Source organism: Ranitomeya imitator, chromosome 2 (genome assembly GCF_032444005.1).
Source record: "Ranitomeya imitator isolate aRanImi1 chromosome 2, aRanImi1.pri, whole genome shotgun sequence".
In the NCBI taxonomy this organism is placed as follows: domain Eukaryota; kingdom Metazoa; phylum Chordata; class Amphibia; order Anura; family Dendrobatidae; genus Ranitomeya; species Ranitomeya imitator.
The window spans coordinates 172065123-172091946 of NC_091283.1; the positions used below are offsets into that span (position 1 = coordinate 172065123).

A 26824-nucleotide genomic window follows, 5' to 3' on the forward strand; every position below is an offset into this window, starting at 1 on the left:
TCACACAACTATAAGCAGCAGTGGATTGCGCCTATCACTACCTATGCAACTCGGCACTGCCTGAGGAGCTGACTAGCCTGAAGACAGAAATACAAGCCTGACTTACCTCAGAGAAATACCCCAAAGGAATAGGCAGCCCCCCACATATAATGACTGTTAGCAAGATGAAAAGACAAACGTAGGAATTAAATAGATTCAGCAAAGTGAGGCCCGATATTCTAGACAGAGCGAGGATAGCAAAGAGAACTATGCAGTCTACAAAAAACCCTAAAACGAAAACCACGCAAAGGGGCAAAAAGACCCACCGTGCCGAACTAACAGCACGGCGGTGCACTCCTTTGCTTCTCAGAGCTTCCAGCAAAAGTTAATAGCAAGCTGGACAGAAAAAACAGAAAACAAACTAGAAGCACTTATCTAGCAGAGCAGCAGGCCCAAGGAAAGATGCAGTAGCTCAGATCCAACACTGGAACATTGACAAGGAGCAAGGAAGACAGACTCAGGTGGAGCTAAATAGCAAGGCAGCCAACGAGCTCACCAAAACACCTGAGGGAGGAAGCCCAGAGACTGCAATACCACTTGTGACCACAGAAGTGAACTCAGCCACAGAATTCACAACAACTGGGGTCCTGGGTTCAAATCCCACCAAGGACGACATCTGAATGGAGTTTGTATGTTCTCCCAGTGTTTGCGTAGTGTTTCCTCCGGGTACTCTGGTTTCCTCCCACATTCTAAAGACATACTGATAGGGAATTTAGATTGTGAGCCCCATCGGGGACAGTGATGATAATGTGTGGAAACTGTAAAGTACTGCGGAATATGTTGGCGCTATACATAGCCTGGGTAATGTACACCTTTGCTGTACCATCTGCATCATGTCCTGTATTCTACAGAACAGACAGCTAGTAGTCTATACATTATTCCCATTCCAGAATGTTTTGTCTTGAGTTAATTGACCTTTACTGCGCACTTCTACTATTCCCATTTGTTTTCCATTGTAACACATTTTCATAAATATTGCAGGGGGCAAAGGGACCACGGGGACCATTGGGCCCACAAGGGCCAAGAGGACCATATGTAAGTAATGAAAAAATGATAATCGCTATCATAGTGTAGAAAGTTCATAATTCTTAGATATATATGTGTTTGCAACCAGGGTATTCCCGGACTCAGGGGGCAAAAAGGAACTCCAGGTTCCAAAGGACTGAAGGTAAAAAGAAAAATATCATAAATGTAATCTTGCATAACACCAAACAGAGCAGTATTACTAATAGAAGGCAATATTGCAAAATTATAGGCAAATGTTCCAACGAGTTGCCATACATTTTTGCACCTCTTCATGTAGTTTTCAGTCCTAAGGTATCAGGCTGTGAATGAACCCTTCATGTGGGAAAACTGTACAATCAATTGGTCAGGGATTGTATATTTGCCATACATACATATTCCAAATGTGCTACTAACATGTTGTTTTTATTTTACAGGGTGAAGAAGGCATGGAAGGACCATTTGGACCAAAAGGAGAAGATGGACTAAAGGTTAGGAAATTGTTCACCAAAACAGACTGGAAATCTCTGTCGGTCTCCTTCTCCAAAACCTTGTGTTATCAGCCTTTATTTTTCAGGGAAAACAAGGTCCTATTGGGAATGACGGATCTCCAGGGGAGAAAGGAGATGAGGTACAGACTTATCACTTACCCTTATCTATTAATAATCGTAATTTAAATTGTTCTCATGCTAAATTTCCAAACTTCATTGGGTCATACAACTATTTTTTGTAGTATTGTTAGAGTAAAGAAGGGGTTAATGCGTTCAGACTTGTGATGGCTATCATGATAATACACAGAAACAGAGAACTGTTGTGTCACTAAGCTGGGTAGACACAAAAATGATTTTTTTACTTTTTCAGCCATAAATTTTGTTATTATATATGAACCGCCTAAATTTATGTATAGAACACCTATTATTCTTAAAGGGTATAAAATGAACACTCCGACAAGCCTTGGAGATTGTTGGGAATGACATGTACTGTATGTGTATTTGCTCTTTCTCATCTACCGAAAGCTGAATTCCAGAAACTTCTAAGTTGTAATTAGGGCTGATCTAACTGTTTTGTGCATCAGGCTTTATCACATACATTTTCTCTTTATGGGATATCCTCACTTCATGACCTGTTGAGGATTTATTATACCTGGAGGTGATCAAACAGTGCAGTCCAGAAGCTTTGGCAGTTTGGACAAGTGGTATGGTCAGAACTGTGGGCTGTCCAATGCTGCAAGCAGAGCCCACTTTGCGGAGGAGCGCAGGGGACTGGAACTGACCAGTTTCAGAGAACTTCTTACAAGCTGTATAGCAAAGTGCTTGGAAGTGCACTCTCCTTACCTAGGAACCTGGCAGAGGTGGCTGGTAACCTCGGCAGTGAGCAGTAAAATATAACATTAAAGGGAACCTGTCACCCCAAAAATCAAAGATGAGCTGCGGCCACCGGCATCAGGGGCTTATCTACAGCATTCTGTAATGCTGTAGATAAGCCCCTGATGTATCCTGAAAGATGAGAAAAAAAGGTTAAATTATACTCACCCAGCGGCGGTCACGCTGCGGTCGGGGTCCGATGGGCGTCCCGGTCCGGTCCGGGGCCTCCAATCTTCTTACGATGACGTCCTCTTCTTGTCTTCACGCCGCAGCTCCGGCGCAGGCGTACTTTGTCTGGTCTGTTGAGAGCAGAGCAAAGTACTGCAGTGCACGACTGCTGGGTCTCTCTGACCTTTCCCGGCGCCTGCGCACTACAGTACTTTGCTCTGCCCTCAACAGGGCAAAGTACACCTGCGACGGAGCTGCGGCGTGAAGACAAGAAGAGGACTTCATCGTAAGAAGATTGGAGGCCCCGGAGCGGACCGTGACGCCCATCGGACTCGGACCACAGCGGGACCGCCCGTAGGTGAGTATAATCTAATCTCTTTTTCTCATCTTTCAGGATACATTGGGGGTTATCTACAGCATTACAGAATGCTGTAGGTAAGCCCCTGATGCCGGTGGCCGCAGCTCATATACGATTTTTGGGGCGACAGGTTCCCTTTAAAAAATCTCACTGTTCTAGAGAACTGAGAGAATTTGTAATAGAAAGTGCATTTCATTGTTGCTAATTTTTACAAGCACTAACCACTTAGCAAGAAGAGATAACCCCTTTAGGTTATTGAATATCCCAACACTGGCCTAATATGCATGAGTTAATTTCAAAAGACTGACCGTCACATCCAAACATAGACTAAGTGTGAACAGGTGCTGAACCTAGAGTCGCCAACTCATATATAGTCAAATAAATAAGGCAGCACACTGCAGCGCTAAAACATGCAAATATGAAACACGAAAATTTAACTGCATTACTGCACTAGAAATATGAAAAATGAGAGCGTTTAGCGCATGAAAATGGCCAATTTTATGTGTACCTGGTAGCCACTTTACGGCATCTCTCTTATACCAGGTCCTAAACTTGCCTTTCCTCGCTGAGAATAAACGTCTTCATCTGAATGGGTACCTGTGAAACCTCTTCTTAGACTAAAATTCTCTCTCTCTATGGAGGGGTAATGGACCTGCTGTAATTAAAACACCTGTGACTAGGAGGAGGAGTGCTCAGTCAAAAGGCTAAAGAATACATTTCAAAAGACTGACCGTCACATCCAAACATAGACTAGTGTGAACAGGTGCTGAACCTAGAGTCGCCAACTCATATATAGTCAAATAAATAAGGCAGCACACTGCAGCGCTAAAACATGCAAATATGAAACACGAAAATTGAACTGCATTACTGCACTAGAAATATGAAAAATGAGAGCGTTTAGCGCATAAAAATGGCCAATTTTATGTGTACCTGGTAGCCACTTTATGGCATCTCTCTTATACCAGGTCCTAAACTTGCCTAAACGCTCTCATTTTTCATATTTCTAGTGCAGTAATGCAGTTCAATTTTCGTGTTTCATATTTGCATGTTTTAGCGCTGCAGTGTGCTGCCTTATTTATTTGACTTAATATGCATGAGTGACCTTGCTTTATTTCAGGCAAACTGCAGTTCAGAAATCAGCAGTAATTAACTAGTGCCAATTTGATCAAAGTCTGAATTTATGTTTTCCACTAGGGAGTCACGGGGCCACCTGGACCTCAAGGTGTTTCTGGGCCACAAGGTCCTCCGGTAAGTGCAGAAACGATCAGTTTTGGAAACTTTACAATGGACTTCCTATTGCTTATGCTAACACTTTTTTTCTTGTTTTATTTCTAGGGACTTGAGGGGATGCAGGTAAGAATAACAATTAAATTCACTATTTTACAGTTTGTTCTCATTTGCAATAATATTAATTTAATAAAAATATATACTTATAGGGTCCAAAAGGCTTTCAAGGAGCAGAAGGACCACCAGGCCCTCCTGGACCCCCAGTAAGTATTGAAAATGTTATCAATTTTGAAGCAGAAATTGTAATTTTTGATTAAACATGAGAATGCGCTATGGTTATATTCATTAGGGTCCTCCAGGTGCATCAGGACCTCCAGGACCTTCTCTTAGCATAAGTGCTCAGAGTCTAAAAGTAAGTACAATATGGTGGGTTTTATCTTGATCTGAGCATCTCTTGTCTCATGTATTTGTAGTCATTTGTATCACTAGAGTTTTCTATGAACTGTGAAGCTCCATTGAACATGTGACATGTGTCCAAACATTGTGACGAGCTCACCATAAAATTTACTTGTTTGACTGGTAATCCCATTTTGCATACATGAGCACCAAAGCTCTGCAGATTTTTACAGACATGCAAATGGTTATTCACAACTAAGTCTCCATTTTGCATTTCTATATATGAAGTTTGTCATACACTATAATAAAGCCTCACTTTGTTTCTAATTTTCCATAGCGTCTGCATCCCAACAGTAGGATATTGAACGACCTAGACCCATGGGATCTTATTCATCGTTTGGAAGAAGACTTGAAGCTTTTGTCTGATCCACCAAATGGGACCAGGGAAAATCCTGCAAGCACATGTAAAGAGCTGCAGCTTGTCCATCCTCAACTGCCAGACGGTGGGTTGATTTTCGGGCATATCCCTATGACTCTGCAAAAAACAAATACACTGACAAAAGCAAAATTCCTAGAATTGCTTTAATAGAAAATGGCATAATAGTACACAGTGTAAAAAAACAAATGTGGCCAGTAGGGAATCAAAATCAAATGTCAGGGATAGGTTGTGCTCTGGATTCAACAAAACATTTGTAAAATCCCTGGTGAGAAAACAAATTACTGGGAGTTCAATTAATGACTATGTAACAATTAACTGCAGCAGCAAAATCCAAAGTCCAAATTTCAAGAGCTTCCTCTTCTTTTTAGCAGCTCATAGACAACCAGGGGAGATCTACTAATTTTTAGACAGTGTTAAGTTAGAATGAAGAGGTTCACTACTAGGACAACCCCTTCTCAATATCAATGTTTTTGCCCGTGAAAATAGAAACACTTACACTCACCTCCAGTGCCGGTCCAGCTGTGTTGGCACTGGCATTACTGGGGTTCACGTGAGGTTGTTATGGCACATGAGTCCTGCACCCAATCAGCGCTGGCATCACTGTCTACTCCTCAGGACATATTAATAATCAAGAGGAGCCCTGGCTTCCTCTTCATTGCATATACGACAGAAGGCAGGGACAATGACGCCAGCCCAGATTGGGCACAGGGCTCATGTGCCATAAAAACCTCACGTGAACCCCAGTAGTGTGAGTGCCGACAGCGCTGGAACAACACAATCACGGGAGGCGAGTATAAGTGTTTTTACTTTCACGAGGGAACACATTCAGATCAAGAAGGAGTTGTCCTAGTAGTGGACAACCCCTTTAAAATGCATCACAAGTCAAGTGTTCAATACAGTTTGATAATATGGTGTATCTTTATACTCTATAGTGTCAATTTTCACCACCTATTGACGTATTTCCACACAATAATTTGCTCCAAATTTTGGTGCAATGCGTCGCTTTCAGGCCCCATCATTTTTCCCAAAAAGGCATTGACCACACCACGTAACACATGTAATAAATGTGGTGCAACGCATGTAAATCCGCCCTATGATGTTCTGTTAAAATATTAATATCCTTATTTTGCAGGAAAATAATATTCTGTTATATTTTAATAGGTTATTACTATATTGACCCAAATCAAGGAAGCCCACAAGACTCTTTTCCTGTATTCTGCAACTTTACAGCTGAAGGAGAAACCTGCGTGCCCGCCCAGCAGAGTCAGGTAAGCAAATAACATGCAATGGTCTTAGATTGTAATATATACAAACATCCCATCTAAAATTAAGTAAATGCTTCCATAAGCTATGAGAGTATTGTAATACAAGGCCATACCATAGTAGCAGCTCATACATTAGTGAGAATCTGTACAGGACTGAGAAACTGAATGGTAGCAGTGGTGTGGAGAATCAATCTAAAGGTCTACACATCATTATCCGCAGAATTATCGCTTAGCTGACGGCTATTTCACCTGACTCCTCAATACAGTGGGTACAAAAAGTATTCAGACCCCTCTTTGTTTCATTGCAGCCATTTGGTAAATTCAAAAAAGTTCATTTTTTTCTCATTAATGTACACTCTGCACCCTGCCTTGACTGAAAAGAAAAACAAATGTAGTAATTTTTGCTACTTTATTAAAAAAGAAAAACTGAAATATCACATGGTCATAAGTATTCAGACCTTTTGCTCAGACACTCATATTTAAGTCACATGCTGTCCATTCCCTTGTGATCCTCCTTGAGATGGTTCTACTCCTTCATTGGAGGCCAGCTGTGTTTAATTAAACTGATAGGACTTGATTTGGAAAGACGCACACCTGTCTATATAAGACCTCACAACTCACAGTGCATGTCAGACCAAATGAGAATCATGAGGGCAAAGGAACTGGCCAAGGAGCTCAGAGACAGAACTGTGGCAAGGCACAGATCTGGCCAAGGTTACAACAAAATTTCTGCAGTACTCAAGGTTCCCAAGAGCAGAGTGGCCTCCATAATCCTTAAATGGTAGAAATTTGGGAACACCAGAAGTCTCCCTAGACCTGGACTACTCTGCGATGAATGAAAGGCTCAGCCATTGAAATTCAACAGGCTGGATCCTTTTCTCATTTGACATCACCTGTCAGGAAAGAGACAGGATGCCTTCACATATATTAATCTGTTGGACAATCCTGCAGAAATCGATGGGTTTGGCCAAATTTTACCCTAATGGGCTTTAGTGTCATAGAGAAGGAATAAATCACTAGGTCCTTCTGTTCCAGGTGGTTTAACCCTACAACTATAAGGACGGCTATGGGGCTATTTAACTTTTGACATGAGGCACTTGTGTCATTATCAGAACAGTGCGTATCAGATTATCCTAGGTATTTGATTTATTTATATTTCCTGCACATTCTTCAGCAGGTCACTAGCTGCCCTTTTTTGGCAGCCAACTTTTTGCATCTTCTTGCTAAACTGTTGGCAAACAGCAGTACTGAGATAATGTAGAGGATTTGCTTAAATATGCAATGTGGATTAAATTTATCCATTTTTAGATCAGAAAGTAGGGACTGTGTCTCCAATAGAGGGACATTGGGACTGCTTTCAGTCTCAGTCATCGTGATGCTGTGATTACCGTTTGTAGATCCCGGTGAAATCGTGGCTCCAGAGCTACCAGGTGCAGCATGGATTCCAGTGGTTCAGCACTCTTCCAGGGGGAGTTTCTGTAAGTGCAAGTATTTTACTGTGCATTTGCTCATTGTGGGATAAAATGTGCGCCTGATTGTCAGCCATGCAATGCACGACTCTGCTGTATTTCCCATCCTAGTTCACATACAGCGAGCTCAGTGTGGTTCAGCTGCGCTTCCTCAGGCTGCAGAGTCTGCGAGTACGTCAGCAATTCAGATATGTATGTGTAGCGCAACCGGGACGTCTGGCCACGGACAAAGATGTCAAGTTTCTGGCTGACACAAGGGACCAGAGCTTCTTGGTGACATTACAAGGATGTGAGGTAAGGGCCAGCAGATACAGGAGACAACTAGTAACTTGATATATTTATAGTGGTAAAAAGGGATACCATACTTTGTACATGACACTGTAGAAACTATAACACTTTTATAAATATAGGTTTAGGCATCCAGTAGTATAGGGAAATTAATGGGTTTCTACACCCACCCTCCACCAATAAAAACAAATAAAAATGTCAATGATCTTAAAAGACCGAGTTATACAACTTACTAATATACAGGGTGGACCATGTTTATCGATACACCTAAATAAAATGGGAATGGGTAGTGATATCAACTTCCTGTTTGTGGCACATTAGTATATGGGAGGGAGAAAACTTTTCAACATAGGTGGTGACCATGGTGGCCATTTTGAAGTCGGCCATTTTGGATCCAACTTTATTTTTCCAATGGGAAGAGGGTCATGTGACACATCAAACTTATTGAGAATTTCACAAGAAAAACAATGGTGTGCTGTTCCAATTTTTGTTTTGCCTATTCTGCAAATTCAGCGCGCCGATCTGGCATCAGTCAAACATCCCTTCGGCGGATATTAGCTACTCACAAATGGCACCCTTACAAAATCCACCTGCTGCAGCATCTCAATGAGGACGACCCAGATCGGCTCACTGAATTTACAGAATGGGCAAAACAAAACTTGGAACAGGACCCTCAGTTTACACAGAACATTATGTTCAGTGATGAGACAAACTTTTTTGGGTGGGCTATTTATATGGATACACCTAAATAACATGGGGATGGTGACAGTTTTCTTGCGTAGGGTGTCTTGCATCGAAATCTGCTGCAATAACCCAGGTACTGCGTTTAACAGACACCAACACAATTTCTATCCGCTCCTCACATGTTAACCTCTGTGACATGTCAGTGGCTGTAAACAAAGAGAAACTTGTAAATAACTCGTGAAAGAATAAAGTTACGTTAAAACCAAGCACACCATTGTTTTTCTTGTGAAATTCTCAATAAGTTTGATGTGTCACATGACCCTCTTCCCATTGGAAAAAATAAAGTTCGATCCAAAATGTCCGACTTCAAAATGGCCACCATGGTCACAACCCATCTTGAAAAGTTTTCCCCCTCCTATATACTAATGTGCCACAAACAGGAAGTTGATATCACCAACCAATCCCCTTTTTCTTTAGGTGTATCCATATACATGGCCCCCCTGTAGATCAATTCCGCAAGGTGCCCTGATCCTTTTGTAGTCACTGTAATCTTGGCAGTCTTATTCCTTGTCCTGTGTTCGACATTGGACAGTGCAAGCCCACAGCTGTAGGTTAATCTGGCCATGCACATTAGATCACAGTCAGCCGAACCATCGTTTGGGTCTATAACTCTCTCTCCCGACTACTCCATACCCAACAACACTTATTACCCAGCATTGCTGTGTTCTCCATGAGGGAGCTGCTGCCAATCACCTATTTCCCCACCCCCTAAAAAAGATTGGCAACTGGAAATCCCAACACTCCCTTCACGTCGTCTGTCGTAGGAGAGTCGAGAGGCCCTCATACACATTAGGTGGTCTGCCAAAATCGGAGGGTTTAGACTACATTTTATCCAAAGTTTATGGAAGCCTTTAAAAGTCTTCCGGTCACAGACAATGCAAAAACAGAGGGAGAGACACAGAACCACGTGGCTACCAGAGGATCACAGCAACTGGTGAACTTTATCTATATTGTTAAGCAATTCAAAGATTTTTTTATGCATTTTGGGAGGCTAGGTAATTTATTTTATGCAGCTTAAAGCTTTTTTTTCCTGTGTCTCTTTCCAGGGTGGAGAATCATTCAACAGAACGGAGACACTCCTCCATTTTGAGCCCATGGACCTTTCTCTGCTTCCTGTTCGGGACTTGGCTCTCTTTCATGATGGGGATGGAGACCACCTTTATGGCTTCATTATTGGCCCTGTGTGCTTCAGATGAGGATTAGTTTTTCTTCTTTATGAACTTTGACAACCCACCTCCAGGTCGAGGGTGGAAGCCCCATGTTATTTATACAGAACGTTATTAGAAGGGCCTCTTACCCCTCTCTCAGGAAGGGAGACTGGAACTTGTTTACAATGGGATTCTTCGTGCTTTGAAGCCTAACGCTTCATCCAAATCTCCTGGCGAGAACCACACATACACCTCAAGTCAAGGCTTCCCCCTCACCGAACAGACCAAAACTAATGTTCTCAGGGGCAAAATCCTACTTTTTAATGCACTTATTTATCAACTTTATTTGGTGCCCTGTGGACCACCACAAGGAGAATTGGTGCTTTATATGTGTTTTTTTATTTTTACAGAATTCTCATTTGTAGAAGAACGTGTATACTGACTAGTGATCGGATTGTGCTGGTTCACCCGCAGTCATTAACAAATCAGTCTTGACAACTTCCATTACTGCCCTAGGTAATTCCTGCAATGAAGCAGTTGGGTAAATCAAGTATTTTGGGTCATATATTTCTACATTGCAATGCACATTATAGACATTGAAGGCCTGTGTAGGATAATGTACCTAAATGTCTACAAATGAAATGAATAAAAATATATCTAAGGGGATTTCCACACTGAGTATTTTTCCAGCAGTCAAAAACCACAAGTTTCCTAACGGGACCCACTTCAGGATGCTGTGTGTGGTTTTTTGCAGCCGTTTGATTGGACAGTGCTTAGTTTGGTGCGTTTTCCCCTATCTTTTCTCCAATCAAGCAATTTTTAAAGCCTAGAAAACGCATAAAAAAGCTTGAACATATAAAAAACAAGTTGTTTTCCCATAGAAATGAATAAGAAGCTTCTTGTAAGTGTTTTTTTTCCGGCCTTTTTAGGAGAGAGGCGGAAAAAAGGTGCAGTGTGAACAATTTAACCATGCAAAACTTGATGAAAAAAACAGATGATTTTCCATCTGAGCTTAATCAGTTTTGTGTCCTTGAGTAAGTACAGACCTTTTGAATGGAGGAGACTCATCTAAGAAATAGACCAAAGTGGTCCATGCTGCGATTTTCTCTGTAAGGACTGATGATCTATACAGAAATATAATGTGGCCGAATGACTTCAATTCATGAATGGTCCAATCTACTCTCAGCACACCTGATGCATATTCATTATTGGCGAATGCTAGAGATGAGCAAATAAATTTGCAGGAACTACATGAGTAGACACTGGGCGCCGGAGGGGAGTTTTGTGAACCACCTCCTATCTGCTTCTCTTGGCCTAAGGGTATGTGCACACGTTGCGGATTTTGCTGCGGATTCGCAGAAATTTTCCATGCGGTTTACAGTCCCATGTAAACCTATGGAAAACCAAATCTGTAGCGCCAATGGTGTGGAAAATACCATGCGGAAATGCTGTGGTTTATTTTCCGCAGCATGTCGATTCCTGGTGCGGATTCTGCAGCGTTTTACACCTGCTCAATAGGAATCCGCAGGTGTAAAAACGCAGGTGAAATCCGCACAAAAAACACAGGAAATCCACGGTTAATCTGCAGATAAAACACAGTGCGTTTTACCTGTGGATTTTTCAAAAACGCTGCGGAAAAATCCGCAAACGAATCCGCAACGTGGCCACATAGCCTAAAACTCAAAAGTGGCAGTGGGGATTCCAGCAGGTAGGAGGAGATTGTCGCAGAGCTTCCCTGTGGCAACCACGGACTACTGGCGGGTTCAGCGGACCCGGGTGGGCCAAATCTGTTTGGCTCCTCCTCGTCTTATAGGTGATATCAACCTGCACAGACACTGTAAGGTTATAAAAGAAAGGAGGAACCAGCCCAAGGGTCTTTAAATGTTAACCCACTAACTCCAGGACTGAAAGATGCAGTAAGCCGATGGGTTCCCCCATTCCAATATGGGTGCTCTTTATAGCATGGTTCTGGTGCTAAAGTATGGTGGTAAAACATTAGTTCCTGCAAAAAATAGGGTGAAGAACTGAATTGACAGTCCATATACATCTGATGATACCTGGCTGTGTGTTCGTGGGTATTGTCCTTTTCTTTATATACCAATGTGACAATGCAATGCGATTTAGCTATATATTTACACAAGGTCGCTAGTGTATACACCAAATATAGTTTTTATGATCTATAAACAATTGCAACATTTGTATAAAATATACCAGTTCCCTGTGTGTTTTTGTGTCTATGGTCTATAACCAAGCGACTGCACCATGTTTGTTTTACAGTAACTGATCGCCAGGAATATGTGAATATTTTGTTGAATAAGAGTTCAGGGATTAGAAGCGGTCTGGCAGGTAGGAAAACTTTAGGAAGATTAATAGCAGAAATGTATGCAACTGTTTTATGTGTTTGCCTTCAAAGCAACAAAATTTACTTGAATGGAACCCATTAAGGCAAGCGACACTATGTAATCAGGATCTCAGCTTTATTTTTTTTATTGGAAGTTCCTTAGGTATGTGCACATGACATCTTATTCAGGCAAATTTTTCAAGATGAAGCTTCATTAGGGAAACGTTTTTTTTTGTTTTTTTTCCTGAAGCATCTCTTTAGCGATTTTTTTTTTTTGCTGTTTCCTGAGAACTTTTTTTTTTTAACAAATTTTTATTGAAGTTTGCATATATGATACAGGAAAAGAAGAAACTTTAGTATTATCATATAGTACATTGCATCATAACAAGGGGGTAACAGTCCTTCATTTATGTTCTGGTAACTGGCAATAAACTTAAGATGAGTCATATCAAAAGATGAGTGTAACAGCGACAAAAACACACACAAAATGGGGGACAAGGGTTAGGGGAGGGGGAAGGGAAGGGGGACCCGAGAAGAGGTTATAATGAATGCATACCCATTTGGGTAATTTTATTCAGAAGCCTGAGCACTACGGTTAGATAGTCGAGATACCGGAATAGCGAAAGGGGTGTGGCTGGCGTATTCCTCCTGAGAACTTTTTTTGACATTATGTCCACCAGCTGGGTTTTTTCTGTTTAGCATTACTTCTGCAATTTTTTTTACTGCCATTTTCTTTTCTTTTTTTTAAATCTTCCTTCAACAATGAAGGAAGCACTAGCGTTTTATCAACCTAATATACTGGCAAAACGCTTGGAAAAGATGCCAAGGATTCTTTAAACTCTCCCATTGACAATTAGTATGAAGTGTCTTCAGAACAGAAAATGCCTGAAGAAAAGTCTTTGGAAACCTGCAGCGCTTACAGACTAAACATACTGTATTATCAGTAAATAGTTTTACACAGAAATGCAAATGTTTATTCTATCTACAGTTTAGTTAGTGCTTTTTTTGAGCATTATCCACCCCAAAAATGTTACATCCACATACCCTTAAAGGGATTTTCCAGGATTTTTCAAACTGTGGCATGTTGAAAGGATTGTTATAAAATAAATAACTCTCCAGTCCAACCCCCTGCTTTTAAAGGGGTTTTGCAGGTTCATAAAAACAGCTTTCCCCACTGCAGTTTGTTTTAAAAAAACAAACACTGTGCTTTAGGGTATGTTTCCACGTGCAGGAAACGCTGCGTGTCTGACGCTGCATAGAGCCGCAGCGTCAGACACGCAGCGTCCAGATGTTACAGCATAGTGGAGGGGATTTAATGAAATCCCGTCTCCACTATGCGTGGTAACACGCACGCGGCGGCCCTGCGACTCCGGACATGCTGCGCGTCTTTTCAGATCGCAGCATGTCCGTATATCTTGCGGCGATGCTGCGTCGCCGCAAGATATAGCACAGGGCCCTACTCACCCTCCCCAAGTCCAGCGCTGAGTCTCCTTCGCTGCTTATGGTGTCTGTCATTGTCTAAAGAGCTAACGTCACGTCAACAGCGGTGCAGCCAACCACTGAGCAAAGCCTCTCTGAGTGGTTTGTGCTGTCTATTCAGGAGGGCGATTAAAGCAGGTTTTTGCTTTAAAATGTTTTTTTTTTCTGGATTAATAATAATAATAATAATAATCTTTATTTTTATATAGCGCTAACATATTCCGCAGTGCTTTACATTTTTGCACACATTATCATCACTGTCCCCGATGGGGCTCACAATCTAAATTCCCTATCAGTATGTCTTTGGAATGTGGGAGGAAACCGGAGTGCCCGGAGAAAACCCACGCAAACACGGGGAGAACATACAAACTCTTTGCAGATGTTGTCCTTGGTGGGGTTTGAACCCAGGACTCCAGCGCTGCAAGGCTGCAGTGCTAACCACTGAGCCACCGTGCCGCCCATTGATTGAAAAGTGATGTCCCGTCCATTAGACCACCGATGACTGAGGCCAATAATTGCGTGCAGATCAGTTGACTGACGGGTGTGACATCACTTCTGGTGGGATGACAGCCTATACAACTGTCTCCTGACCATTGCAGCCAGTACTGGCCTCAGCAGTCAGTTGTATAAAGGACAGGCATCATAATTTCCGGCCCGGGTGGAGAATACTATAGCAGCAGGGGTTAGGTAGTAAGGTAAGTAACATTTCTTTCCATACAGCTCTGGAAAAAAAAACACTGCAAAATGTTCAGTTTGTCTGATTTTTCTCTTTATAGGTATATTTTTGGGTAAAATGTAAATTGTTCTTTTATTCTATAAACTTCTGACAACATGTCTCCGAATTTCCAGACAATAAATTTTGTATTTTTTTTTTCTGAAAAGGAGAAATGGTCAAAATAAAAAAAAAAATAAAAAACCCAGTGCTTTCAGACCTCAACTAATGCAAAGAAAACAAGTTCATAATCATTTAGAACCAACAGTATTAATGTTTTCACTCAGGAAGAGTTCGGAAATCAATATTTTGTAGAATAACCATGATTTTTAATCACAGCTTTCATGCGTCTTGGCATGCTTTCCACCAGTCTTTCACACTGCTTCTGACAAAAATGTAAGCAGTTCTTCTTTGTTTGATGGTTTGTGACTATCCATCATCCTCTTGATTACATTCCAGAGATTTTCAATGGGGTTCAGGTCTGGAGATTGGGCTGCCCATGACAGGGTTTTGATGTGGTGGTCTCTTAATTTTTGCTAGAGCTGTATTTTAAAAGAATTTCTTCACTTTGCCAACTTTAATAGGTGTTTTCAGAACTTTTCAAAGATGGAGTAAAAACAGAAAAAAAAGTCATGCTAAGACCAAATATTTCCAAGGCCTATGTGGAGCCATTTACAGTACATTAGTTAATTTTTGCTCAGTGGTCATGTCCATTGGTACCATACTAAGATCTGACACCAATCTTTCACTTGTAATTATTTCTAAGCTTTTGTAATCTGAAGCTTATTGTACAATTGTATATCTATATTCCAATGTCTATGGTCGGGGTATGTGAAGGTGGCTTAAATTGGTGAAATGTACAAAAATAGCATCTGTACGATACAATCCAGTACAAAAGAATCATGGTATGGTTATTCACCTGCAAAAACCCCATACATTCCACCACAGGTGCCAGATGGAAAGTCCCAGCATTCTCCAAAACCTTCTTGTACAATAGCAGGAAGCGAGGCAAGTGTCCAAGAAAACCTGAAAAGGGAACCTTGGCAAAAACATAGAAATCTCCAAGCGAGTAAACATGGAAATGACCTGAGGCCTTGTGAGACTTGCCAAATACCGGTTAGACTCTAAACCTGACAGAACAGAATAGGTGTAGACACACCTACAGATGAATAACAAATATAGATAACTTAGTGCCCGAAGAAAGGTTACGAAAGGTGGGTCTTGTGCCAGCTAATCCGTAAAAGCAACATTTGCTTACAAGTTATATAAGGTAACGAGGGTTAGCTAAGGCACCTGCTCTGTGTTATTGGATGCTGCCACAGCTGGGTGGCTTGAGCGGGTGTGTATTTTTGGAGATAGGCATCATATGTTATGAGGTGCTGGAGGTATCATGAGATCTGAACACTTAACTGGGGGTATCCTGAGATCTGGAGACCATAGAGTGGAGGTTTCAGGAAATCTGAACACTAACTATACACAGAGGAGTACTATGAGATCTGGACACTATAGACTTGGGTATCATGAGGTCTGGAGACCACAGACTGGGGGTTCCATGTGGTCTGGAGTTGGACACTATACTCGGAGGGTACCATGAGGTCTCAACATTATAGACTGGGGGTATCATGAGGACAAGACACTACAGACAGGGGGTATCATGAGGTCTGGACATCATAGACTGGGGCTACTGTAAAATCTAGTCTAGATACGATAGACTAGGGGTACCGTGATGTCTGGATACAATAGACTGGGGGTACCATGATGTCTGAATGCTACACACTGGGTGTATCATGAGGTCTGGACCAGGTAGCCTAGAGGTACCATGAGGTCTGGACACTATAGACTAGGAGCACCACGAGGTCTGGCCACTATAGACTGGGGGAACCATGAGGTCTGTAGACTGGAGTTTTCGTGAAATCTAAACACTATAGACTGGGAGTACCTGATGTCTGGACACTATAAACTAGGGGTAACATGAGGGCTGGATACTATAGACAGGGGTATCATGAGACCTGGGCACCATAGGCTGGGGGTATCGTGATATCTGGGCATTATGGACTGAGGTTAAATGAGGTGTGGAGGCCACAGACTGGGGTTTCCATGTGGTCTGGAGTTGGACACTATACACAGAGGGTATCATGAGGTCTGGACACCATAGACTGGGGCTACTGTAAACTCTAGTCTGGATACTATAGTACCATGAAGTGTGAATGCAACAGACTGGTGATATCATAATATATGGACCCAATAGCCTAGAGGTACCATGAGGCCTGGACACTATAGACTGGGGGTGTAATGATGTCTGGATGCTATAGACTGGGGGTAACATGAGGTCTGGACCTGATAGCCTGGAGGTACCATGAGGTCTGGACACTATAGACTGGGGGTATACTGATGTCCGGACACTATAGACTAGATGTAACATGAGGTCTGGACCTTATAGACTAGGGGTAATATGAGGTCTGGACACTATGGACAGCGGACACGATAAGATACAGACACCATAGACTGGGGCTACTGTAAGATTTGGTCTGGATACTATAAACAGGGGTTACCATGATGTCTGGTCACAATAGTCTAGGGGTACCATGATGTTTGGACACTATAGACTGGGGGTACCATGAGTTCTTGACACTATAGACTAGGGCACCATGAGGTCTGGACACTATAGACTGGGGGTACCATGAGGTCTGGAGACTGTAGACTGGAGTTTTCGTGAAATCTGGACACTATAGACTAGGAGTACCATGATATCTGTACACTACAGACTGGGAGTAACATGAGTTCTGGATACTATAAACAGGGGTATCATGAGATCTGGACACTAAAGACTTGGGGGTATCGTGAGATCTGGGCATTATGGACTGAGGTTAAATGAGGTCTGGAGACCAGACTGGGGGTTCCATGTGAGTATCCAACAAATGTGTTAGACCGCACCCAATACTGACACTGTCTCCATGGACATCAGGGCGCTCGTCCACACCAGGGGGTCCGTCCCAGCAAAAGAGTCCACAATCGAAGTATAAAAAGGACAGCGCCACACCAGGAAGTGACAGACAGTAACTTTCTTTATTCTGCCTCCTGCGGCGACATTTCGGTCCGTGGACCTTTTTCAAGCACAGTACAATCCCAATTCAACCACCATTTTATACCATTAGACACACCCACATGGTTAACCCACAACCAATGGGAGTGCCCTGACATCATAGAAAAAAACAACAATATTACAAACATTATACAAAACAATAAAAACAGTATACAATGCGAAACAACCCGTAACCAACCTCCCCATACACAGGGAAATCCCCCTTGATCGCTCTCCATATCATTAAACAGCGGCGCTGTTTTCTGATTGAGCAGAGCTTACCTTGGGCACACCTATGGAGCCATGGCAACCACCGATGCATGTCTTCTATTGGATGGGGTGGTATGTTTACATCTATGTAGCCGGGAGTGTTTATATGTGATCTATGGAGTGTTTAAAGGGGTTGTCCACTACTTTCAATTAACCCCCCAATGTATCCCCCCGGGGCCCCTAATGATTTGTGTAATTACCTTCTGTTGACGTTTTCGCCTGTGAGCGGCGCTATTCTGGTTGCTGAGTCCGGGTCACGTGACCCCCAGGCTGCAGCCGCCGCTCATTTCCGCCGACGTCACGTCAATTTCCAGGCTCTGAAAATTGACGTGACGTCAGCAGCAGGCGTGACCCAGCCTCACAGTCAGCAGTCACTCATCAAGAGTGACTGGGCTGTGGGCGGTACTGGGGGCTGCCTGCAGGGCTGTGCTGGGGGCGGGCGGGGCTGACTTTGTGTGCTCACTGCTGCTGGGATCTGCGGGCGGGGCTGTGCTGCGGTGAGCGGTCGCCGGGGCTCTGGCGGCCGGCGCCGTTGTATTTATTGCGGTGAGCGGATGCCGGGGCTCTGGCGGCTGGCGCCGTTGTATTTATTGCGGTGAGCGGTTGCCGGGGCTCTGGCGGCCGGCGCCGTTGTATTTATTGCGGTGAGCGGTTGCCGGGGCTCTGGCGGCCGGCGCCGTTGTATTTATTGCGGTGAGCGGTTGCCGGGGCTCTGGCGGCCGGCGCCGTTGTATTTATTGCGGTGAGCGGTTGCCGGGGCTCTGGCGGCCGGCGCCATTGTATTTATTGCGGTGAGCGGTTGCCGGGGCTCTGGCGGCCGGCGCCGTTGTATTTATTGCGGTGAGCGGTTGCCGGGGCTCTGGCGGCCGGCGCCGTTGTATTTATTGCGGTGAGCGGTTGCCGGGGCTCTGGCGGCCGGCGCCGTTGTATTTATTGCGGTGAGCGGTTGCCGGGGCTCTGGCGGCCGGCGCCGTTGTATTTATTGCGGTGAGCGGTTGCCGGGGCTCTGGCGGCCGGCGCCGTTGTATTTATTGCGGTGAGCGGTTGCCGGGGCTCTGGCGGCCGGCGCCGTTGTATTGACTGCGGTGAGCACTCGCCGGGGTGTGTGTGTGTGTGTGTGCAGGCATCGTCCGATGGGACTACAAGTCCCATCGGGCTCTGCCTGATACACTGACAGTGAGTGACACATTAGCCAATGATGGGACAGTAGTAGTCCCATCATCCGGCTAATGTGTTGCATGTAAAAAAAAACAAAAAACACATACACAGTACATACATACAACACACACCATGTGACATCATTCAACACATGCGGCGACATGCGACGACATGCACCATGCGACGCCATGCGACGACATGCGCCATGCGGCGATATGCGCCATGCGACGACATGCTACATGCGGCGACATGCACCATGCGACGACATGCACCATGCGACGACATGCGCCATGCGACGACATGCTACATGCGGCGACATGCACCATGCGACGACATGCACCATGCGACGACATGCTACATGCGACGACATGCACCATACGACGACATGCACCATGCGACGACATGCACCATACGACATGCGCCATGCGACGACATGCGCCATGCGACGACATGCGCCATGCGACGACATGCGCCATGCGGCGACATGTACCATGCGACGACATGCTACATGCGACGACATGCGCCATGTGACGACATGGGCCATGCGGCGACATGCGCCATGCGACGACATGCTACATGCGACGACATGCGCCATGCGCCATGCGGCGACATGCTACATGCGACGACATGCACCATGCGGCGACATGCACCATGCGACGACATGCTACATGCGACGACATGCACCATGCGATGACATGCACCATGCGACAACATGCGACATGCGGCGACATGCACCATGCAACGACATGCTACATGCGACGACATACACCATGCGACGACATGCGACATACAGTACGTACATACATACTACAGACATACAGTACATATAACATACAATACATATAACATAGAGTACATACTCACCATCACTTGTCACTTTGTTCCCCGAAGCCATTGTCACCTGTAAAAAATATTAAAATAATAAACAAACAATATACTCCCTGTCCGCAGAAATCCAATTAAAACGAGTGTCCCACGACGATCTCCCGTGGAGAGCAGGAGCCTCAGTTGATGTAACCACTCTCCAGGGGCTCCAGGAACACAATGATGGAAGGTATCCTTCCATCATGTATTCCTCACAAGGTATTCCTACGCCCCTGTGAGAAAATAGTCCCTAGTCTCACTATTGGCATTGCTGGGTGAGACATTTTCCCACGCAGCAATTGCCATAAAGTGAGACCAGTGAACTAGAGTAACCTCAGTGATGCACTGCAGGAGCCATTGTCACCTGTCAGTGTGTCACTGTGGGTCCTATAGAGCAGTGACATCACCTGATGTCACTGTTCTATAGGGGAGATCGTCGTGGGACACTCGTTATCAATTGGACTACAGCGGACAGGTAGTATACGGTTTATTATTTTACTTTTTTTTGCAGGCGCTGAAGTATGGTAAGTATGGTTAAATGAAGAATATTAAAATACTTTTTTCCAAATGTGTGTGTGTTTTATTAACCCTTTCTTACTATTGGATTAATAATGGATAGGCGTCTTATTGACGCCTCTCCGTTATTAACCCGGCTTAATGTCACCTTACAATAGCAAGGTGACATTAACCCTTCATTACCCCATATCCCACCGCTACACGGGAGTGGGAAGAGAGGGGCTAAGTGCCGGAATTGGCGCATCTTACAGAAGCGCCATTTCTGGGGCGGCTGCGGACTGGTATTTGTAGCCGGGGGGGGGGCCAATATCCATGGCCCCTCTCTAGGTTATGAATATCAGCCTGCAGCTGTCTGCGTAGCCTTTCTGGCTATAAAATATAGGGGAACCCCACGTCATTTTTTTTTGGGGGGGGGGTCCCCCTATTTTTATAGCCAGTAAAGGCTACGCAGACAGCTGCGGGCTGGTATTCATAGCAGGCTACAAATATTGGCCCCCGGCCGTGGCTTTTCCCCCTCTGGCGCAGAAAATTGCGCGGGAGCCCACGCCGTTTTTTTTCATTTTTTTTTTTTTAAATTTACACTCATTAAGGCCTCTCACTCTTGCGTCGGTACGTGTCCGTCGCTATGCGTCGGGCCGACGTACCAACGCACGTTGTGAAATTTGTGCACGACGTGGGCAGCGGATGCAGTTTTTCAACGCATCCACTGCCCATTCTGAAGTGCGGGGAGGAGGGGGTGGAGTTTCTGCAGCGCATGCGCGTTAGAAAATAGCGGGTGCACCGGACAAAAAAATTTCACTTGAAAGTTTTTTCGTGCCAACGGTCTGCAAAAACACGACTGATCCATCGCTAATACAAGTCTATTGGTAAAACGTATCCTGTGACCACATTTGCATGATCCATTTTTTATTTTCCGTGACGTTTTTTTTCCGTTTTTTTTTTTTTTTTCTGCCGTACTCGGTTTTTTTTTCGCGGGATCCATTTTTTCCGCCGGATCAGTTTTTTCCACCGGATCGTTTTTTTTTTCAACCAGATCCGGTTTTTCCGCCGGTTCCTTTTTTTTACGCCGGATCCTTTTTTTTTTTTTTTAACGCCAGATCCTTTTTTTCTCATAGAGTTGTATTAGCGCTGGATTGCGACTGATGGCCACACGTTTCATCCGTTTTTTCAAGTATCCGTCAAAAAAGCTGTTCCCGCCGGATGGAAAACACATACAGATGAACGGTTTTTCTGTCCGTTGAAAAAACGCACAGCAACGGATCTAGCAAAAAACAGATGAAACGTGTGGCCATCAGGCGCAATCTGGCGCTACTACAACTCTATGAGAAAAAAACGGATCTGTTGGAAAAAAACTATCAGGTGGAAATAAACTGATCCTGCAAATGTGCTCGCAGGATGCGTTTTACCCATAGACTTGTATTAGCGACCGTCCGTCGTGCTACGGATCAGTCATGTTGTGTAAAAAATAGTTATATACTCACTATCTGGCGTCCCCCGCAGCCAGGCCATGTCGTGACGTTCCGTTGCCAGTAATGTCTTGCGGCCATAACACGCGATGATGTAGCGGTCTCGCAAGAACGCTACGCCATGTTCGTGCATTTCCGCAATGCATTATTTAGACCGGAACGTCGCAAGTAGTGTGAAAGGCTGTAGCGGAAGGTGAGAATATAATGTAATTTTATTTTATTTTTTTTTACATCATAAGTTTTTATTATTGATGCTGCATAGGCTGCATCAATATTAAAAAAATTGCGCACACTTAGACGATTAATGACAGCGTTAAAGGACTTCGTTACACCGCGTTATGCCGTGCAGAAACGCAGTCCTAAAACGTTATCTGGGCGCTGACTGGACGGAAGGGGGCCAATTTGCGTCCGGACTGTGCCTGTAGCTAAATGGTCGCGGCCAGCCGGCCGCGAGCAAGCAGCGAACGGTGATTTGCGTTGAAATAGACGTACATATCCCTTACACTATTACATATGTATAGATTGCGAGACTTTTTTTATGATATGCTATACAGTCTTTCATTTCCTGTCTGCGCATTCTATGAATTGAGTGTTGTCTGCTACAATGTGAAAATATTGAATCATATGGTACTGCTGCTTATGTTTGTTGTGTCATCACCAATCATCCATCATTTTTACTCGTATATATTATTCCTTGTTGGATTGTTTAATAAAGTTATGTATATTTTTTAATTATTACTCGTTCTTTGGATTATAATTTTGGGGCGTTATTCTACGGTGGTCTCTATACATATATATTAAAATGGGAGTTTTCTTGTTGTCCGGTGATAACTTTGCCATCTTTCATGGACAGAATAACAATTGATGTTTCAAACATGTCCATTTATATTCAATTAATAGCTATGGAAATATCTATAGATATATGGATAGATATATCTCTGTATTTAAATATCCAGCCATCCCATATCTATCTATCTATCTATCTATCTATCTATCTATCTATCTATCTATCTATCTATCTGTTTTTCTATCTATCTATCCATCTGTTTTTCTATCTATCTATCTATCTATCTATCTATCTATCCATCCATCTGTTTTTCTATCTATCTATCTATCTATCTATCTATCTATCTATCTATCTATCTATCCATCTGTTTTTCTATCTATCTATCTATCTATCCATCCATCTGTTTTTCTATCTATCTATCTATCTATCTATCTATCTATCTATCTATCTATCCATCTGTTTTCTATCTATCCCATATCTATCTATCTATTATCTATCTATCTATCTATCTATCTATCTATCTATCTATCTATCTATCCATCTGTTTTTCTATCTATCTATCTATCCATCTGTTTTTCTATCTATCTATCTATCTATCTATCTATCTATCTATCTATCTATCTATCTATCTATCTATCTATCCATCCATCGGTTTTTCCATCTATCTATCTATCCATCGGTTTTTCTATCTATCTATCTATCTATCTATCTATCTATCTATCTATCTATCTATCTATCTATCTATCTATCTATCTATCTATCTATCTATCTGTCTGTCTTTCTATCTATGTGCAGTGCTTAGTGCTGCTTTCAGCTTGTGACCAAGATGTGACCTCTCCTCATCAGCCTGAACAGAGAGGAGGGAGAGGAGGGAGGGGTTTGGGTGTGTTTTTGGAGTGGGTGTGCTAGGTTAGGGCTTAGTGGCAGTGCAAAGCATCATGGAACTTGTAGTATTAGGGCACAATAAGGAAGTAGTCGATTAACCCCATGAGAGCTGAATCCAGCACTGAAGATGTGCTGCTACAGCATGATAACAGGTAATATTGTTAAAATAAACACAGTAGATGTTTTCAGTGGCACATAATAGCAAGATTTATGAAAAAAAAAAAAACTTTATAGTAGTGGACAACTTCTTTAATGATATGGAGAGCGATCAAGGGGGATTTTCCTGTGTATGGGGAGGTTGGTTACGGTTGTTTCGCATTGTATACTGTTTTTATTGTTTTGTATAATGTTTGTAATATTGTTGTTTTTTTCTATGATGTCAGGGCACTCCCATTGGGTGTGGGTTAACCATGTGGGTGTGTCTAATGGTATAAAATGGTGGTTGAATTGGGATTGTACTGTGCTTGAAAAGGGTCCACGGACCGAAACGTCGCCGCAGGAGGCAGAATAAAGAAAGTTACTGTCTGTCACTTCCTGGTGTGGCGCTGTCCTTTTTATACTTCGATTGGGGGTTCCATGTGGTCTGGAGTTGGACACTGTACACGGAGGGTACCATGAGGTCTGGACACTACAGACTGGGGGTATCATGAGGACAAGACACTCTCATGAGGTCTGGACTTCATAGACTGGGGCTACTGTAAACTCTAGTCTGGATACTATAGAGTGGGGGTACCTGTTGTGAATTCTGTGGCAGAGCTCCCTCCTGTGGTCACAAGTGGTACTTCGGCTGGTTCTCTCTGTGAGCTTCCGTTGGTGGAGGAAAGTGGTACTGCGGCTTCTGAGTTTCCTTCCTCAGGTGATGTGGTGAAGTCGTTAGGTGCTTCTCTATTTAACTCCACCTAGTGCTTTGATCCTGGCTTCCAGTCAATGTTCTAGTATTGGACCTGTTTCCTCCTGGATCGTTCCTGTGGCCTGCTGCTCTGCATAGCTAAGTTCCTCTTTGCTATTTGTTTGCTGTTTTTTTCTGTCCAGCTTGTCAATTTGTTTTTTTCTGCTTGCTGGAAGCTCTGGGACGCAGAGGGTGTACCTCCGTGCCGTTAGTTCGGTACGGAGGGTCTTTTTGCCCCCTTTGCGTGGTTTTTGTAGGGTTTTGTGTTGACCGCAAAGTTACCTTTCCTATCCTCGCTCTGTTCAGAAAGTTGGGCCTCACTTTGCTAAATCTATTTCATCTCTACGTTTGTCTTTTCATCTTAACTCACAGTCATTATATGTGGGGGCTGCCTTTTCCTTTGGGGTATTTCTCTGAGGCAAGGTAGGCTTATTTTCTATCTTCAGGCTAGCTAGTTTCTCAGGCCGTGCCGAGTTGCATAGGCAGCGTTAGGCGCAATCCACGGCTGCCTTTAGTGTGGTTGGAGAGGATTAGGGATTGCGGTCAACAGAGTTCCCACGTCTCAGAGCTCGTTCTTGTTTTTTGGGTTATTGCCAGGTCACTGTATGTGCGCTGACCTCTATGTCCATTGTGGTACTGAATTACCTCTCATAACAGTACTGGAAGCCAAAGTACTAATGATTCTCAATAGAGGGAAAAAATAAGTTCTGAGACCATTTTTTTTTCTTTGCACTGTGTTTTGCCTTTTTTTTCCCCTAGACATTTGGGTGGTTCAGGACACAGGTGTAGCAATGGACATTAAAGTTCTGTCTTCATGTCTGGATCAGCTCACAGCAAGAGTGCAAAGTATTCAAGACTTTGTGGTTCAGAATTCTATGTTAGAACCGAGAATCCCTATTCCTGATTTGTTTTTTGGAGATAGAACTAAATTTCTGAGTTTCAAAAATAATTGTAAACTATTTCTGGCTTTGAAACCTCGCTCTTCTGGTGACCCAGTTCAACAAGTTAGGATCGTTATTTCTTTTTTGCGTGGCGATCCTCAGGACTGGGCATTTTCCCTTGCGCCAGGGGATCCTGCATTAAGTAATATCGATGCATTTTTCCTGGCGCTCGGATTGCTGTACGATGAGCCTAATTCTGTGGATCAGGCAGAGAAGAATTTGCTGGCTCTGTGTCAGGGTCAGGATGAAATAGAGGTATATTGTCAGAAATTTAGAAAGTGGTCCGTACTCACTCAGTGGAATGAAGGTGCGCTCGCAGCTATTTTCAGAAAAGGTCTCTCTGAAGCCCTTAAAGATGTCATGGTGGGATTTCCTATGCCTGCTGGTCTGAATGAGTCTATGTCTTTGGCCATTCAGATCGGTCGACGCTTGTGCGAGAGTAAATCTGTGCACCATTTGGCGGTATTACTTGAGCTTAAACCTGAGCATATGCAGTGCGATAGGACTTTGACCAGAGTTGAACGGCAAGAACAAAGACGTCTGAATGAGCTGTGTTTCTACTGTGGTGATTCCACTCATGCTATCTCTGATTGTCCTAAGCGCACTAAGCGGTTCCCTAGGTCTGCCACCATTGGTACGGTACAGTCAAAATTTCTTCTGTCCGTTACCTTGATCTGCTCTTTGTCATCGTATTCTGTCATGGCATTTGTGGACTCAGGCGCTGCTCTGAATTTGATGGACTTGGAGTATGCTAGGCGTTGTGGGTTTTTCTTGGAGTCCTTGCAGTGTCCTATTCCATTGAGAGGAATTGATGCTACGCCTTTGGCCAAGAATAAGCCTCAGTACTGGACCCAGTTGACCATGTGCATGGCTCCTGCACATCAGGAGGTTATTCGCTTTCTGGTGTTGCATAATCTGCATGATGTGGTCGTGTTGGGGTTGCCATGGCTACAAGTCCATAATCCAGTTTTAGATTGGAAATCCATGTCTGTGTCCAGCTGGGGTTGTCAGGGGGTACATGGTGATGTCCCATTTCTGTCTATTTCGTCATCCACCCCTTCTGAGGTTCCTGAGTTTTTGTCTGATTACCGGGATTTATTTGATGAGCCCAAGTCCGATACCCTACCTCCGCATAGGGATTGTGATTGTGCTATCAATTTGATTCCTGGTAGTAAATTCCCAAAAGGTCGACTGTTTAATTTATCTGTGCCTGAGCACGCCGCTATGCGGAGTTATGTGAAGGATTCTTTGGAGAAGGGGCATATTCGCCCGTCATCGTCGCCATTGGGAGCAGGGTTCTTTTTTGTAGCCAAGAAGGATGGTTCACTGAGACCTTGTATAGATTACCACCTTCTAAATAAGATCACGGTTAAATTTCAGTACCCCTTGCCATTGTTATCTGATTTGTTTGCTCGGATTAAGGGGGCTAGTTGGTTCACCAAGATAGATCTTCGTGGTGCGTATAATCTTGTGCGTATTAAGCGAGGCGATGAGTGGAAAACTGCATTTAATACGCCCGAGGGCCAT

General features: G+C 43.6%; 1 protein-coding gene across 1 annotated transcript in view; it reads left to right on the top strand.

Annotated features, from left to right (window-relative positions):
* LOC138662406 (collagen alpha-2(I) chain-like) overlaps nt 1-12092 on the top strand; it is a 554904-nt gene extending 542812 nt beyond the window's left edge. Inside the window, exons 56-68 of the mRNA XM_069747980.1 lie at nt 1021-1074; nt 1154-1207; nt 1479-1532; nt 1619-1672; nt 4126-4179; nt 4267-4284; nt 4368-4421; nt 4508-4570; nt 4892-5057; nt 6155-6261; nt 7656-7736; nt 7839-8021; nt 9806-12092. Of these exons, the coding sequence (XP_069604081.1) occupies nt 1021-1074; nt 1154-1207; nt 1479-1532; nt 1619-1672; nt 4126-4179; nt 4267-4284; nt 4368-4421; nt 4508-4570; nt 4892-5057; nt 6155-6261; nt 7656-7736; nt 7839-8021; nt 9806-9955 (1092 nt within the window). The 3' untranslated portion in view covers nt 9956-12092. The remainder of the gene's footprint in view (nt 1-1020; nt 1075-1153; nt 1208-1478; nt 1533-1618; nt 1673-4125; nt 4180-4266; nt 4285-4367; nt 4422-4507; nt 4571-4891; nt 5058-6154; nt 6262-7655; nt 7737-7838; nt 8022-9805) is intronic.
* Nucleotides 12093-26824: the final 14732 nt, after the last annotated feature.